Below are 18,256 nucleotides of genomic sequence, written 5' to 3' on the forward strand. Positions count from 1 at the left end.
CCCTTCTTCTTCTAGTCGTACTCTTAGGCTGGGAATATTTGTCTTGATTAAGCACGATTCCAAAATGACAATTCAGGGTTCAAGGCCTTTCACAAAGTTTCATTACCATTGGAGAATAATGATCCAGATGCCAAAGATTATGTGGGTGAGTAGACTTTTGGAGACACCGATTCAGATTTTGTTTTCTGTTTTTCCTGCTGTTTCTTTGGCTGGTGGGCGACCTCCATTTGCAACCTGAAGCCCCTAAACATTTACAGATGGGTTTGTGATGCTCCCCAGCCCCTGCTGAAGCCACCAGTGTGAGCAGTCCAGCTGAGTGAATCCTGGTTGCATCTTCATCATTTAATTATTTGAACTGGGCTTGTGGGCAGTAATGTGATTCCTCTCGTCTGTGGAACTTAGGAAAGCCTACGATGCTATTAAAAGAGGACTGGGTGAACTGCCTGGGGAAATCCAGGGCTTGTGATTCAATTTCAGGGGCTTTCACGGGGTCAGTCACTACCCGGAAATTACAAAATCAATTTAAGGGTCCAAAAATAGTCTACATGTTAAATTGATCGTGTTGATCAGATTTTAATCATGCTCTTATCTAGAACTAGATAATACCATGAAGGAACAGATCACGAGCTATTTGTTCATCCAAGTGGTTCTTGTCTGATCATTGCTTCATTGGGCAGCATAAAATATAAATTCAGTTTTGCCCATGAATTGTCATGGCAAAGACAGGCTTTCTGATCACTTCTGTCAGTCAGTTGTCAACTGCCCCAAATTCTCCAGCCAGCTGGGGTTACCCTTCTATTTTCCTTTGAGACAGAGTCTCCCCCAGTTGCCCAGGCTGGAGTAAAGTGGTGTAATCTCGGCTCACTGCAACCTCTGCCTCCCGGGTTCAAATGATTCTTCTGTCTCAGCCTCCCGAGTAGCTGGGATTACAGGTATGTGCCACACATCCTGTTAAATTTTGTATTTTTAATAGAGACAGGATTTCACCACGTTGGCCAGGCTAGTCTCAAACTTCTGACACCAAGTGATCTGCCTGCCCTGTCTTCTCAAAGTGCTGGGATTACAGGCGTGAGCCACTGCAGCCAGCCTAGGGTTATCCTTCTTCTTGTCCATCACCCAGACTGGTTTTTTTTTTTCTGTACTCTACTTCATTTTCCCTCCAGCATGTGCTGCCCCTTTCCCACCCTTTACTGGCACACATTAGACAGTATTTCAGTTTGTTCTCTGCTAAAATACCAGCTGGACCACGCCGGGGGACATGTGGTGGGGCAACTGGCAGTGAGGAGTGGGGTTTCAATGAACAAACTGCAAATAAGACCCATCTGACCTTAAACTTGAAATTCTCTCTCTTCACTTGAAACCCAGACTTTCTTCATTTTGCAGGGTCTCCTCCTTATTATTACTCTCCCTGCTGACTATCTTGAGAAACTCAAATGTGTTGAATTATTTGCTGCAGAGGTCTGATGTTCTCACTCCTCCACCTTTCCGGGCATATGTATCTTGGGGATTTGGGGTTTTCTGTTTTTGTTTTTCCCACTGAGAGTATTGTGAAACTGAAGAATTCCTAAGAACTCTGCCTCCAGCTTCTAAAACCACATTATTGTTTCTCCTTGTTACCCTTCCATCCTTTGTCTGATTCCCCTCAGTTAATGCCCATCCTAGAAACCCAGGAGCCTCACACTTGCACAGACTCCAGGGACACACAGTGCAGGCCTACAGGAGCTTCCGGTCAAGTCTTAGCCTTTCTTATTCTGCCCCATGAAGCTGAGGGGTTTCACAACTACCCCTTTTCCTAAAGATTCCTTTCTAGCAAGCCTGATACATTAATACTAAGAAGCGATCCCATTCAACTAATGTTCCCGATGAGGTGTTCCTAACTGAAAGTGGCTTGCATTTGAGTAGAGGGCTTAACCCAAAGTGTTAGACCAGTGGTTCTCAACTGGGAACAATTTCTCTCTCACCCCTCCTTCCTTCCCTGGGGAACATTTGGCAATGTCTGGAGACATTTTTGGTTGTCACAGCAGAGAGTTAAGGGAGTTACTTCTGGCATATAGTGGCTGGGTAGAGACTAGGGTTGCTTCTGAACACCCTACAATGTGTAGGACAGCCCTCTTACACAGGAAGTTAGAAAACAGGAAAATTTCATTGACAATTTCAGGGCAAAATATTTGGGGGAGATGTCCTTTGAAAAAAACACACAGACACATGAATCACCACCCCTTTTTATTTTAATTTTTTAAGATATAGGGTCTTGCTGTATTGCCCAGGCTTGAGAGAAGTGGCACCATCATAGCTCTCTGTAGCCTCAAATCCCTGGGCTCAAGCCATCTTCCCACCTCAGCCTCCTAAGTAGCTAGAACTACAGGTGTGTGCCATCACACCCAGCTTATTTTATTTTGTTTTATTATTTATTTTGTAGAGAAGGGGGTCTTGCTATTTTGCCCAGGCTGGTCTTAAACTCCTGGCCTTAAGTGATCCTCCTCCTTTGGTCTCCCAAAGTGCTAGCGTTACAGGCATGAGCCACCACACCCGGCTGCTCTCTCTTTTTCAGATCATCTAAGTAGGTGCAGGAGTTCTAGATGGGTGGATGGAATCCTAGAGGGACAGTGTGCAGTCTAACCACAGGGCTGCAATGTGGTGCTTGAAGTGCAGAACCCATGCCTTGGTCAGCCAGGTCGCCCTAAAACACAGCTCATCCAGGAGGAAAAAGTGGGGAGGGTGGACTTCCTTTTCCAGAGGAGAGTTTATTCCCATTTTCTGAGCTTTTACTGCTTGATGGAAGTAGCCCCCAAAATCAGGATGCACAGATTTCAGTAACTGGGCAAGGGATTCTGCATGTTTCTCACCAAGCAGAGAAAATGCTATTTCAGCCCAGAGTCAGCACTTACAGGGAATGCAATAATTTGAGAAGTTGATGGGGGTGAGTTAGCTGCTGGGGAAAGACACCGAATTTATAAACACTGACAAAACATGCTAACATCGAGAGAGGGCAAGCACTCAGATTGGTGCACATAGGAGAACACAGGGTGAAAATGTGGCATCATTTCTCAACTTTTAACCTAAGTCTTACCCATCAACTCACAAGAATAGCTATTGAGGCAAGTCAATTGCCTTCCTGAACATCTTTACAAACTTGAAAGATGCCTCTTGATTGAGTTGTTTGAAGTATGGTCCTGAGAAAAGACAAGGGAATAGTTCCCATAACCTGCAGGGACTTCTTTTCACCAGAGGGTTTGGCAAGACTACCATGAGTTTAAAATAACAGAGTTAACACTGAAAATTCACTTTATTATGTTTTGACTTCACAGAAAACATAGACTTGTAAATAACAATAGTTTTTTGTAACAATCTGCATGACACTTTTATTAGCTAGTGGAAGTGGGAGGTTTGGTTAAACAGGAATCCATGTGAATATTGGGGGGGAAGAAAGCTAGAGCTGGAACAACTATGATTTAGAAAAATAATAATCATGTTGGGTTTTGCAAATCACCTGTCACCTTGCTGATCCCCAGAAAAATGTAAAGAACATTCTCATGGATGAGTGAAAATTTTCTCTGCCTAGGTAAGGAGAAGGTCAAAAGACGCACAGCTTAGCTGTCAGTTCGCACCCGCGGATTGCTTTTCAGAGGCTCAGTGTGGACTTGACAAAAGCTATTTACCAGCTTTGGAACTGGCAAGGTTTATTTGTTGAGTACAACTCTTGCTCTTAAGATAAGGAAACCCATGCTGAAGTACAGTAAATAGACACAAAAGAATGGTTCTGGTCCATTGGACACCCCTCTGAGCCTTTATTTTGAGAGTCGGCAAGAGGAGAGATGAATGTTTTTCAGCTGAGCCAGACAACAGCCCCGGGCCAGCTTTTAATAACCGAGAAGTAATAACAATACCCCGGCCTGAACAAGCTAGCCAGGAGAGCGCATGCACGGTCATGTTGTCCCTTCTGAGACACCCCTGCTTTAGGTCTGTTAGAGTTGATGTGAGGTTCCTTCATAAATTAATATGGCCTAGAAACGTCGATGTGAAACTGGATTTTCTGACTTTAAAGCTACCTTCTTTGAAAAAGAAATGTAATGCTTGATTTTTTTTCAGACTTTGTAATAATTCTAGGTAAAAAACAATATAGTTGTGACCATTTCAAAACACCTCCTGAAATTAATATTGGCTGCCTGGAACAGAGCTACACAATAGGTGTGGACAATCTGAGCCATGGCCTGGGTCCCTGAGCCCGGTGGGCCTCACGATGGCTCAGGAAGTAGGTGCTGAATGTAGGGACAGGGAAGTGGCAGCAGGAAGAAGGGTGGGGATTACCAACAAAAGCAGAAAATGCCACTGGTCCCCACCCCCCAACTTTTTAAGAGACATAGTCTCACTGTGTCACCAAGGCTGGTGTGCAGTGGCACCATCTCCGCTCACTGCAACCTCCGCCTCCCAGGTTCAAGTGATTCTCCTGCCTCAGCCTCCTGAGTAGCTGGGATTACAGATGCACCACCACCACGCCCGGCTAATTTTTGTATTTTTAGTAGAGATGGGGTTTCATCTTGTTGGCCAGGCTGGTCTCAAACTCCTGAACTCAAGTGATGCACCCGCCTTGGCCTCCCAAAAGTGCTGGGGTTACAGGCGTGAGCCACTGTGCCCGGCCTGGAAAAGCCACTGCTCTTGATCACCAAGCTTGGCCAGTCACCCGGCAAAAGTTACCAGGTTCTTTCCCTCTCACATCCCCTCCCATCATCTGGCCCCACCCAGATGCCGCATGATAGATCTCTCTTTTCAGATGTTTATTTCAATCTGGTGACACCTGGAGAAGGGAGAGCAGAGAGCATTCTGGGGTGCCCTATGCCTCTCCTGCTTCCATTCTGAGGCATCTTTAGTCCAGTAACATGCCAGAGCTCTCCCTCATCCCTCAGGGGCACAGAGCCAGAGCTTAGTGTGGTCATGGCACTGGGGACTAGTGTGCTTAAGCTTAAGTCACTTGAGTGGATAAATCATCTCTTAAGGCAGAGGATTAACTCTTTCAGGCCTTGGGGGGCTACCCAAGATGCTGAAACTGAGTGCTCATTGACAAAACATGTTCCAAGAATACAGAAAAATATCAGTCAGCACCATGAACCAACTTAACAGAACCAAATCTGTTGAAGAAAACAACTTATATGCTCAGTCTCAGGGTCATGTGCAGATTATATCTTTATTGTAGAAAACTCCAGTGAGCTAGTCTATGTCCTTTTGTGGGCACTTTTTCAGATATTGTAGAAAATTGATGGACATTATCTTGGACCTAGAAAACTTCAATTTATAATAAGATTTTCATAAGGAGGGAATTTATAAGGGGATTTCCCAATTATTTTGTTTTGGCTAATTTGTGCCATACATTCCCCTTAAAAGCCTCAGATAATTCAGAGTTTCAGTGTATTTCAGGTTCCTGGAATACTGATCCTCTACCAAGCTCGAAGGCAAAGGAGTTTTAAAATTACCATCATTTGTTTTGTAATTTTTTTCCCAAACAATAGACATTTCCTCTTTCACAAGTAAAAGCCGATAGCAATATTTCATTCTCTCATTTTTCCCTCCTCAGTAGCAGGACCCACCACCACTTGCGATGGTTGCCATTGTCTCCCTTATGGATTAGGACAATTTATGTAGGTTTCTACGTGGATATGCCTCGTCCCCTTGCCACTTACCAGGAGGGATATATCACAGCATAAAAAGAATGTCAGATCTAAACATCCCAGGCATAAAAAAAAAAAAAAAAAAACAAAAAAACAGCAAACACCCCATTGGAAGCTAAAATTATTTAAAATCCACTGAGTTAATTCTGGGAGAAACTAGTTTCATTTAATGGATGAAGTCCTACACTATCTCAGACACTCAGAGTGTGGTCCTATTTGTGATGGAGCATTGGGCAATGCCTGATATGTGCACCGATCCCTTCACCTCTCTTGGTCTTAATTTCCCCAAACTGAAGGAAGCTGAGATGTCTCCTAAGATCCTTTCCAATTTGAAACGCAGCCTGGATTGATGATTTCACAGTTCATCTAGCAGGAGGAAGGGCTGACGGCTGTGGCGCCCTCATGAAAGTGCCTTTGCACTCTCATGAAGGAATTCACACCAACCTTCAGTGTAACTGAAGACTGAGCAGCTGCCCACATGCCTGGCCTTCTTCACACCAAGTTCAGAGCAGCTACTGTAATTCCACTGCTCCTAACATCTGAATCCATAGGATAAAAGGAGGAAAGAGTCACTTTGGAGAAGTTAGAGAACAAGTTAAGGGTTTGGGAGTGAGGGAAAGGGGATGAATTATGTCATTTTTAAGAGGGCTGGAGGCAAATGTCAACTATGACAAAGTACTCCAGTAGGTTGTTTTCTCAGTCTAAATGACCTTACTGTCCAGTATTAAAGAATGAGGAAGCACCAACAAGTTGATGCCAGATGCATGTAATGAAATATCCTGTTAATATAGCACTGTAAGGAAATCATATACAGAATAAGAACCAAATTTTTCAAGAAGACGAGAAGTAGCTATTTCACCTTTCTTTCATTTAATATTAAAAAATGGTGCAGGCAGCCCCTCCATTTTCCCTGAATGTCATCTTTTGGCTGATGGCAGAAGCCAACCACTATTTGCATAGTCTCCAAGTTACGATTTGTTTGCAATATAATATAGCAGGGTTACCAACTTTATAAGCAATGCTAGGTGTCATTTGCTTTAGGCTACAGTATCACATCATCTTGTAAGCATCAAATAAATACAATTAAATATGACAGGTCTTTAAACTGGCCTTGAAGGGTGATGGGCATTAGCAGACGGTGGACGTGGCCGACTTCTTTCAGGCATCTGCTTAGTGTAAGGCTGCCCCAAGCATGAGTTAGCTCTGGAAACCTCTCTGTCAGCATGTTAGTTCACCAATCTTGTATCCCCAAAATTTTCATCCTTAAAGTCATTTCAGTTATGAGATTCCATGGGGTCACATGCATAACACCAGATAGGAATTTTATTCTCCCTTTTTTTTTTTTTGATCTGTACAGATACATTTCTGATATTCCATCCACTGAATTATTTTCCACCATATTGACCCAGTAGTTACAGAATATTGCCAGACCATTCATCTTCCTTTTAATCCCCTTCAGGTTCTAAGTGAGAAGGAAGTCTCATTCCCTAAAGATTGTTTATATCAAGGGGACAGTAATGCAAAGCAATCCCTTTCTGAGGCTTTTGCTCTTACAAAGATACAACACACCACAGTACCAAAGGACACACGTCCCCACCTTGTTACATCAGATTTTAATATGGCAATAAATGCCTTGAAAAATACACATTTTAAACTTAAAAGTGTATTGAAAGCCGTTCTTCTCCAGGCAATTACCAATTACCCCTAGGGGTGGTAGCTGTAAAATCACTTGATCAGACAAAAGTCTTGGTCTTTTCAAAAATTAAAGTTAAGTCAGGGGCAGTTGATTCTGCTTTCTTTACTGTTCCCATCAGAGAGAAGTATGGAATTTCTTAATTGGGACCATTTGTGGGAAGACATTGAGAAAGCTCCTTTGAGGCACTCTTTTTTCTGCCTGGCCAACTGCTCTAGAAAGAAGAAAAGTCGAGGTGGGTGGAGACAGTGGTCTGGGCCCATGACCCTCCCAGTTGAACAGCCTCTCACGCTATTTCCAAAGAGAACTCACCAGGAAGGGAGATGACCCCAGAATGCCGGGAGATGGATAGAATAGGGTAGGCTTTAGGTGCAGCATGTGGCCCCCCATCCTGGGGCCCCCAGAGAGGAAGAGGGGGTTTCTGTTGAGACAATGGCCACATGCCTTAGGAAATATCCCCCTCAGAAAGAACCTGAAGGTCCAGGGTTCTTGCAGATCCAATGCAGTCCTTGTAGAAGGGAAGGTGGATGGTGACATCTGCTGGGGTCATGTGGGGGTTGTCCAGTCAGCGTTCTTGGGGGCCTTGCATGTGTGCACGTCCAGGGCCTCCAGGCAGTCCTGACAGCGCACGGCACAGCACCAGTGGAACTTACATCCACACTTGGTCATCCGGGTGACATGGGAGGTGTCGTAGCCTCTCCCACAGCACATGACTTCGCAGCTGTCCATGCCCCGGGAAGTCAGGTTGCACACTCGGCCTGCTGTACCCAGGGAGCCTGGAAGACAAGCCAGGGAGTGTTACTGAAAAGGTCTGGGTGCCTTTGGAGGAGGAGTCATGAGGTCCATCCGCTAGGACAGAGCCCTGGCCCTCTCTCCCTACAGCCTGGGGCTGTTATACCCATTCTGTGGGCCCATGCCACGTGCGCCAGTCCCATTATGCCAGCTGCAGGAGTGCAGTGGTGCTGAGAGGGCCGAGTCCCGAAAAGGTGAACATGAAACTTTGGATTTCCTTGGACACCCTGAATCCAGCTCTCCCACTTCTGAGTTGGATAAATTTTGCAGATTATCCTTACCCAGCCTTGAATTTAAGGATCCTTGATCAAGCAGAGCCAGATCAAAATAAAAGAAGGATCTATCCTGGCTCCCTCTCCCTACATCAAACCACATTAAGGAAGCAGTGACCAAGGTTAGCTCTCTTGAAATCTGTCAGGGCATGGAGCCCTCAAAGGGAGGCAATGTTATCTCCCTAGACCTGATTACACTGGCTTATTAGAAAGAGAATAGAACTCTGGTTCTGAAGGGGAGAAATGGGCATCATTTTTGTGAGACCCCGAGGAGGGAGAAAGGCCCCACCAGGTTTATCATATTAACTGTCTCTCCTGCTGTAGTCTAGCAGGACATATAGATGTGTGCGAGGTCCTGGGTGAAGCCAGGATTCCAGGCCTTCAATAAACAAAACTGGCATAGAAAATCTGCTAGGAATTACCAGTGGAACATTGTCTTAGTTAGTCATCGTAATGTTTGCTAAATGGCAATCCATATTTAGGTATTTGTTTATGAAAAATAATTTTAAAGCTAGAAAGCCTATTCATTTACCCTACTCTTGGGGACACACTCAGAATTCTTTCATAAGCACATTATCAGTCAACAGAACAAAGCATAGTAGATATTTAGGGAGAGTGCTGGGCTTACCATGATCCTTTCTACTTCCTCCCCCACAGAGATGGGCACCTGGCAGCCATGTTTTATAACGTCACCCTGCTCACTGGTGACCAATGATTGGACCAGAGGCAATCACCTGACTTGTGCTGGGCCAATCAGGTAAATTCCCTGAAGGTTTGGGATTTTGACAGAGATTGTCACTATTGCCACTTAAAAACTCAGTTGTTGTTGGCAGCTGTACACCATGGTGAGGTCTGTGGACTTGACGAGGTCCACAGGAAAATAGAAATGAAGCAAATGTACAGTGATAGTGAAGACAAGACATGGGAAGAAATGCTGCCCAGATCCTGAACTATTTTCTGGTTCTGCTTCCATTTCTCCCTGAGGCCTGGCTGCATTCCAACGCTTGAGTTCCTAGAGACTCTGTATCCTTGTAAGAAGCTTCCCCTTGTGGCTTAAACTGTCCCAGTTACTATTGCTTGCTATCAACAATCCTACTTAATTGATAAACCTAGAGAAGCTAAACTCTTATTTAAAAAAAACAAAACAAAACAATTTATATCAGGGTGAAAAAGACAGTGACTTAATCCATTTTCAGTTTCTTCATCATTTAACTAGGAATCTCTTCCTTTTGATATCTCTGACAATGCCTCGTGACTGTCTCTCTGTTTATCACAGTCCTCTCTGTGTTGGAATTATCTACAGAAATGTCATGTTGCCCTGCCTGTTCAGGATGACCAGGGAAGCAGCAAGGTTCAAGCAGGGCATGGGGTCAAGAAGAGGAGAGGGTGGGGCAGCACTTGGTCAGAATGATTGGCAGTGGAGAGCAGGAAGACTGGCCGGGGAACTTCATGAGGACAGGAAGGATGGCAAAAGGCCGGGGTCAGGGTGGAGGGAGGGTCAGCCAGGGATGGCTCCGAGCTTGCATCGTGCTGAAGAAGCATGGGGTTAGAAGAGGCAGCAGCTCAGCTTGGATTCCAGGCAGCCATCAGGACAGTCCTCAAAATTTACTGATTATGCGGAAAGGACTCACTGCCAAATGCTGCCTCTTCACAGCACACCCATTATTTCATTCAGTAAACATTTAGTGAACACAAACATGTGTAAGACACTGTGCCAGCTGCTTGAGGCTTGGGGGACAAGGGAGAATAAAATAAATCTCAGTGAACCCTCTATAAGGCGCAGAGATAAATATGTAAAGAGAAACTTCCACTACTTTGGGTTGTTTGATTCGCTAAGGACCTACTATAACCCACCCACAGTACAGTCATGTGCAAAGCACCACAGCACACAGAGCTCAAAGACGGTCAAATGAGGTTATTTAGAGCTTGAACATTCAGGGTTCAAATCCTAGATTTGCCATGTATCAACTGGGTGGCCTTGGGCAAGTTACTTCAACTTGTTAAGCTTCAGTTTCCTCCTGTGCAAAACTGGAATAAAAATAGTTATTTCATCATAGAGCTTTTGGTGAGAACATAATGAGATAATGCATGAAAGCACCTGGCATAAAATAAGTGCTCAATAAATGTTAACTATATATGTCTGTATCTAGCAAGTGTTTCTTGAGTGACTACTACGTGCTAGGCACAGTTCTGGGAACATGGGATATATCAGAGAACAAAACGAACATCCTGCCCTGAGAAGTTTATGTTCTAAGAGCATGAGCCAAGCATATTACAATAGTGATATTTCTTGGTATTAACAGTAGCAAATAGGAGCCATCAACTACACAGTTTTACAGAGGAGGTAGCATTAGAGATAGGTGTAAAGGATGACTAGAAGATTTGCAGGTAAAGAACGGGGTAAACAGCATCCCAGGCAAGAGAGAATCTTCCAGCAGAAATTCTGAGGGCAGGTTCACAAAAGACTGCTGATTCACGGAGGGTATTAGGGACAATGAGCATAGAAAGGGAGGCTGGAGCAACAGGTTAAAGGGTCTGTTTTGTTGTTGTTGTTGTTGTCTGAGACAGGGTCTCACTCTGTCACCCAGGCTTGAGGGCAGTGGCACGAACATGGCTCACTGGAGCCTCGACCTCCTGGGCTCAAGGGATTCTCCCACCTGAGCCTCTCAAGTAGCTGGGACTACAGGCACACACCACCATGTCCGGCTAATTTTCATATCTTCTATGGAGACAGGGTCTTGCCATGTTGCCCAGGTTAGTCTCAAACTCCTGGGCTCGAGTGATCCTCCTGCTTCGACCCCCACCAAAGTGCTGGGATTACAGGCATGAGTCACACGCCTGGCCTAAAGGGTCTTTATGCATGCCGCAGTTTGATTTTTATTACAAGGTGGGTGGTGGACCTGTCCAGACCTTTAATTCTGAAAACTGTGTCGCGGAGATAAGTCTGGAAGAGTAGCTTAGGGCAGGGAGTAGGGCTGTTGGAATAGTCCAAGCAAGAGATATTGAGTGAAGAAACAAGCAGGACAAATACATGATTGGCTGAAGAGGGTGAACCACTGGAACTTGATGACTCATCGAATTAAGGAGTAGAGGGAGTGTCAAGTAGGAAAATACTAAAAAAAAAGTTAATTTGGCTGCATACCAAGGAGGTAACTGGCGCCCTTGATGAGAGCCGTTTCAGTGGATGATATAGATGAGTGTGGTGGAGGAGAGGACATGGGGACAGTGAGTGTAAGTAAAGTTTTTAAGAGGCTTGGTGATGAAGAGGATGAAAGAGAGTAGGGCCGAGAGTGGTAATGAGAGCAGAGGTGGGACTTTAAGATTGTTTTAGGCCATTACATTTTTTGGTGGTATGTTTTGCAGCAGTAGATAACTGCACAAAGTTTTCATTTCAGATTAGGTTTCCATGTACATAAAGTACAGAAATGGGAAAAACTAGTCATTGCTATTAAGGTCAGGGAGGTGATTTCCCTTGGGGAATAGAGAAAAAGAGCGTGAGACATGCCTCTGGAATACTGGGCCTCTTCAGGTTCTTGATCTGGGCACAGGTCATGTGGGTGTGTCCATTTGTGAGAATTCATTGTGCTGTACACATGGAATATGGGCACTTTTCTGCATTTCATATTTCAATAAGAAGAAGAAGGTAGTAGGGTAAGAAGAGAAGGGGAGGGAGGAGAAGGAAGAAGGGGAAGAGGAGGAAGGGGAAGAGGAAGAGGAGGAGGAAGACAAAGAGGAGGAGGACGAGAAGAGGAAGAGCAGAAAGGAGGAGAGACAGGAGGGGGAGGAGGAGAAAGAAGATAAAGGAGGAAGAGGAGGAGGAAGCAATGGTGGCATGTGCCAAGGCCAGGAAAGGAGCAAAGCTCTGCAACATGTGAGGAGTAAGAAAGTGTTCCCTATGGCTGGTATACAGTACTCAAAGGAGAGAGTGTCAGGAGATGAGGCTGGAGTGGTGAGGGGAAGCTGCATTCGGAATGGTCAAGGGGTTTAAATTTGAACTGGAGGGCAACAGAATGCTATCAGGGCCTTTCACGCAAAAAGGCAACATGTTCTGATTTGTGTTTCAGAAGGATCTCCAAGGGTGTGGGGCTGGAAGGAAGTGGAGGGGGCTGGAGTGAGGGCAAGGAGACAAGTTAGAGACCAGTACAGACTGTGCAGGACATGAGTGGCCTGGATTAAGACAGTGGTAGTGGGAATTGGAGTGGTTACTAGAGTCAAGAGAAGGTGAGGAGGCAGGACCTGTGGGACATGGTGACTGAGTAGAGACTGGGAAAGATGAGAAAAGTCAAGAGGGTTTCTCAGGTTCTGGCCTGAGTGACTGTTGGTGCTGTTAATTCCCTAACATGGGGACACTTGGTTAGGGGCCAGCTTACAGAAAAGATAATGAGTTCAGTTTTCAACAGGTTGAGTTTGCTGTGACTGTGAGTCATTCAGGTAGAAATGTTTGCTGAAAATACTCTCTGGGACTCAGGACAGAGGTGGGCATGAAGACTCAGGTATAGAAATCTTTTGCACAGTGGTGGTAACTGAAGCTACGGGCGTGAATTGAGACCCCAAGTGGGTGTGAAAAGTACTCTCACTTGGTATCCCAGAAGTGACTCTTAATTTTCACTTTTTTGTTATTGTTCATATGCCCTGAGCAGCAGTAAACATTCTTCGCTTCTACTGATCTGTGTTTATCACAATGGGAATACAGTGCCATGCATTAGAATTCTTTATCTGCCACACGGCTTTGGGCTTAAGGGGGCCAGGATAAGGAGGTGAAGTGTCTCGTTCCTGACTCAGACTGTCGGTCTTTCACTGAAATCTAACTTGGTGGTCTTTCTTTCCTGAGTGGCTTACAGGCTGATGAGGTTTGAGCTTGTGGTCTGACTCAGCCTTCTGTAATGGTCATGGTGTCTTTTGTCCCCCAGACGCAGAAAACTGAACTAGACTGTCTGAACAGAAGGATTGCTCAGTGTAGTGACCTCAACACCATCAGAACTCAGAGAGAGGAGCAGACAAAGCTATGACCATTGACAAAAGCTTAACTCAGAAGTGGTTTCAGTAAAGGAAACAAAGACTTTGGCAATGAGATGTCTCAGTAGTTCAATGCTCAGCTATAAAATGCTGGAAAACACAATCTGAACATGCCACTCTCCACCAGCTGCCCAAACAGGGCATAATGAAGGCCCAGAAGACAGAAAATGAGAGAGGGTTTTTGAGGATTGAGAGCCACTGATGAGAGAACAGCAGTGAGGTCGCAGCCTGGGACTGTGACGGGCCCCCCTGAGGTATCAGGGGCACCAGAGAATGGGCCAACTGGGTGGGGAAGGGCGGTCCCTGCAGCTGGAAGGGAGGATGAGGCTGCCTAGTGATGGATGACAAATTGGCCCTGTTTGGGGGTTTGGATCTAATTAGATCTAATGACAGGTTGTCGGGCAGAAGGGCAGTTTTGACACTTGCTGTCATTTTAGCAGAACATACAGCCATTTCATCAAAACCCTGAAAAGAGCATTTCCAGAGTGCAGAATCTATACAAAATCACTGGCATTACTTTCCCTTAATGAATTACAATAAAGACTCATTATTAGCAATAGCAGTAGGGCCATACTGTTCCATTGGTCTTTCCAAAACAGAAAGCATCACCATTATGTTTCCAATAAAATATAAGAACCAAGAGTATATGTTTGTGTGTGTGTGTGTGTGTGTGTGTGAATGAAAAGGAGCCACTGACTTTTACCATCTGCCTATTTGTTTAGTTCTAAATCTTTGGGACACATACTTTTAGATCTTTTTTCTCAAATAATTTACAAACTTGTTAACTGAGTCACTCACCCTTGCTTGGGCCACAACAGGAACCACCAGGGAAACAAACCCGGCTACATCTATCAGCCTTAAGCCCATAAGGGTGAGTGTTCACATTTTCCAAGCTGAATGGAGTGAAAAACATCCTTTCTCGTTTTTTTTGTTTTTGTTTTTGTTTTTCTCATTCCTCCTTCTTTTTTCCTTTCCCTCTATCTTCTTTTCACTCTCTTTTCTTTCTGTTCACAACTGGAACCAATATTTATGGAGCACTTATGTGAGCTAGCCCCATGCTAAGCATTTTACCTGCCTTACCTAATTTAATTCTCATAAGCTTATAAGGAAGGTACTATTATTATCACCATTTTGGAAATGAGGAAATGGAGATTCAGGAAGATTAAATAACTTGCCCAAGATCACACAGGCAGCTGGTGGCAAGGACAGGATTTGCAAGCAGGCTCGCCTGACTCTAGAGCTGAAGCTCTTGACAGTTGTGACATTCTGCCCCTTTGCCGAGTGCCTCGTCCTTGTGCCTGGCCAGGCACCAGAAAGCAGCCTACTTTATGATATTATATGACCAGTGTGGCAGCGTCTTTCCCGCACTCTCTTCTTTTATCAAATGAGTAACTTGCAAAGGTCCTGACATATAACTTTTTGGGGAGAGGGTCTTTTTCTCCAGTTCATGATACGCTGTAGACAATTAAAACACATAAAGTTATGTAAGGAACTGAAACAAAGACTGGGATAACATGATGTTAGTTGCTCATGCTGCATTTTTCCGATACTGATATTCCTAATGGATTCCTATAACCTTTTAGAGAAATGGGAATAATTTGTTTGCAATGCCAGGATGCACGTCTCCAAAATACGCGTGCCCTCAAGATGATTTTAACGTCTGTCGCTGATGTGGCCAAGGCTGAGGACATTGAGCCCTCTCTAGGCAGAACCTTCTGGTTTAGGGAAGCCAATAGCATCAATTTATATCTCATCAAGAATATAATTACTCAGTCTGGTCATCATACTTCATAACTTCATAACTCTTCATACTTCATTTGAGGATTCTCTGAGCCATTTCCAACAACCATCTTGATCTTTACAGGACAAATATTTGTACCACACTGTATCTACAAAACAAGTGTAGCTGGGTCTTAAAAATACTCCAAAAGAGACATTTTAAAAAGATTTTCAATTACTGGTCCTATCATTAGAGTCTCCAAAATTGATACTTTAAAAGGATAAACATATATTTGGGTGCTTCATATTTAACAAGTTTGTTCTACAAAATCATTCATATTGGTTTATAGTGTTATTTCTCATTGCAGTTTGATTTACACAGTTCACCTAAGAGGAGAGTGACAAGTTGGAAATTCATTTCTCTGACTTCCTTTCGCTTTATATTTGTGAAGTGTCCTCAAGATGTGTGGCCTGCCTACGTCCAGAGCCCAACCCCCAGACACAGAAGGTTGCAGGCTCGAAACTTCCTGTCATCTTTATACCAAACAATCGTGAGATCGTCGTCCTAAACGCAGTGTCTGTAAGATCCGGGCAGAGTTGCTAACGTCTGGCAATGTCTGTGCTGTAGGGAAGGAGCTGCCTCCAGCCAGATGGACCTTTTGCTTGCCCACATGTGTTGTCCTCATCCCGACTTGCACAAGAGCTCACAAATGCATAAGATTAAAAAAAGGACAAAGAATTGGAGTTTCTAAATCACATAAGTTTGGGACCATGTAACACTTTTGGTGGGGCAATGCCGAGGGAACTTGACAGAATTGAGAATCCCATCTCTAGAGCTATAAAATTAATAATGGAGTCAGGGTTCCCAGTGTAAAAACATTTCTGTCTCCACTAACATGCATCTTGCTGACAGCAGAGGAGGAACAGAGGGGCTTTTGCTAATAGTTCCCAGACCCATACCTCTGGGACCTGGAGGAAGGGCTCTCTCTCTCTCTCTCTCTCTCTCTCTCTCTCTCTCTCTCTCTCTCTCTCTCTCTGGCTGTCTGTCTCTCTCTCTCTCTGTCTGTCTCTCTTTCTCTCTCCCTTTCCCCCTCCCTTTCTCTCCCTACTCTCTCTCTGTCTCTCTCTATCTCTCCCTCTCCTCCTCACCTCCTTCTCCCCCCATCTCCTCTCTCTGGATAGCCCTGTGTCTGGAAATTCCTGCCACTCCAGGATGACAGAGGCCCATATGTTGACTATTAGGGCATAAAGCAAGATTCACTTAAGCCTGTCATCCAATAGGCTGTTTCTCCTCTGGTTGACTTACACGTTGTCATTAATGACACAGATTTATTGAGGGAACAAAAGTATGTTAAAGAGCAAATGTTAGAGACCGCACATTCATTCACTGGCCAGGCTCACCCCTTCCTCACATTTGGACTGCACAGCTTAAGCTACATAGGAAAGACAATATTTTCACTTATCTCAGATGATTTTATTCAGTGTTTTCATAAGTTGGAAAGTTTGACTGGCACAGGAAAGCATGTCCCATTAAATTAGCAAATCTTATAATGGAATTAAAGTTGTTATGGTCAGACTCTGTGAGGCTTTCCATATCTAGCACTACACAGCCTACACAAAACTATTTCCCAAGGTCCTCCACCTGTACCTGCTAACACGGGTATCTCTTCACTGTCCTACTGAGGTGACTTTCTGATGTCAGAGTCATGTAGACTGTTTCCTCATAAGAGTTACTTTCTGCCAGGCGCGGTGGCTCACGCCTGTAATCTCAGCATTTTGAGAGGCCAAGGCAGGTGGATCACAAGGCCACGAGATTGAGACGGTCTTGGCGAACATGGTGAAACCCTGTCCCTACTAAAAATACAAAAATTAGCTGGGCGTGGTAGCACGTGCCTGTAGTCCAAGCTACTTGGGAGGCTGAGGCAGGAGAATCGCTTGAACCCAGGAGGTGGAGGTTGCAGTGAGCCAAGGTCGTGCCACTGCATTCCAGCCTGGGCGAGAGTGAGACTCTGTCTCAGAACAAAAACAAAAACAAAAAGTTACTCTCATCTGCTGCACTGGCCTTTCCTATAACTCCTTCCATCAAAAGTCTTCCCATCTTTCCAGATTCAGGCCTACTTCAGCATTTTCTATACAGCACTTTTGGTCTGCAAGCCCAGTTAACCTCCTTCATTAGGCCTGTAATCCACGTCATGCCACAGGGCTCATGCACTGTTTGGAAATATTTGATCATTTTTCATGCATCTTGTCTCCCCAAGGACAGGGGTTGGGTCTTATGCTTTCTTCTTATGCTTTCTTCTATATACTGTGTAGTGCTCAGCTGGTCAACACATACGTGCTGATTTATTAAATATCACATTAAAAATGGTGTATTAAAAATTTAGATCAAGGCCGGGTGTGGTGGTTCATGCTTATAATATCAATACTTTGGGAGGTCAAGGTGGGCAGATCACTTGAGGTCAGGAGTTCAAGACCAGCCTGGCCAGCATGGTGAAACCCCATCTCTACTAAAAATACAAAAATTAGCTGGCCGTGGTGGTGGGCACCCGTAATCCCAGCTACTCGGGAGGCTGAGGCAGGAGAATCGTTTGAACCCAGAAGGCGGAGGTTGCAGTGAGCTGAGACTGGGCCATTGTACTCCAGCCTAGGTAACACAGCAAGACTTCGTCTCGGGGGAAAAAAAAAAAAAAAAATTAAGATCAGCCTTCCTTTTGCCTGATGAGGGCACATTTCTCCAGGGACTGGTCACCCAGTCTTCAGGCACCATAGTGGCAGCAGACCAGCTAAACCTTGGCTGTATTCAAATGATCTTGCTTGGTATATGGAAAACACATACCAAAAATGTGGCACATTTTTAAATCAGTAGAAATAGTCATATGCAGCAATCTGTAGCACCAAAGTCTCCTTATAGATCACACAGGGCTCTTTCCCTAATAATATGAAATTCGCATATCTTTAAAAAAGAGGTTTACCAGTACAAAATAGGTGTCATGGGGAAAGCTTAAATGAAGTAAGCAAATTTGTTACTTTAAAGTATTGTAGCATCATCCTTTTGTTTGCAACACATTTAATTGGTAATTCAAAATGAGTACTTTCTATTT

At 44.4% G+C, this 18,256-nt stretch overlaps 1 protein-coding gene across 1 annotated transcript in view; it reads right to left on the reverse strand.

Moving 5' to 3' along the window:
* Positions 1 to 6,618: 6,618 nt before the first annotated feature.
* WNT2 (wingless-type MMTV integration site family member 2) overlaps positions 6,619 to 18,256 on the reverse strand; it is a 46,761-nt gene continuing 35,123 nt past the window's right edge. The window contains exon 5 of the mRNA XM_011937376.1: positions 6,619 to 8,132. Coding sequence (XP_011792766.1) covers positions 7,903 to 8,132 — 230 coding nt within the window. The 3' untranslated portion in view covers positions 6,619 to 7,902. The remainder of the gene's footprint in view (positions 8,133 to 18,256) is intronic.

This window comes from Colobus angolensis, unplaced genomic scaffold, assembly GCF_000951035.1.
Source record: "Colobus angolensis palliatus isolate OR3802 unplaced genomic scaffold, Cang.pa_1.0 Scaffold163, whole genome shotgun sequence".
Classification (NCBI taxonomy): domain Eukaryota; kingdom Metazoa; phylum Chordata; class Mammalia; order Primates; family Cercopithecidae; genus Colobus; species Colobus angolensis.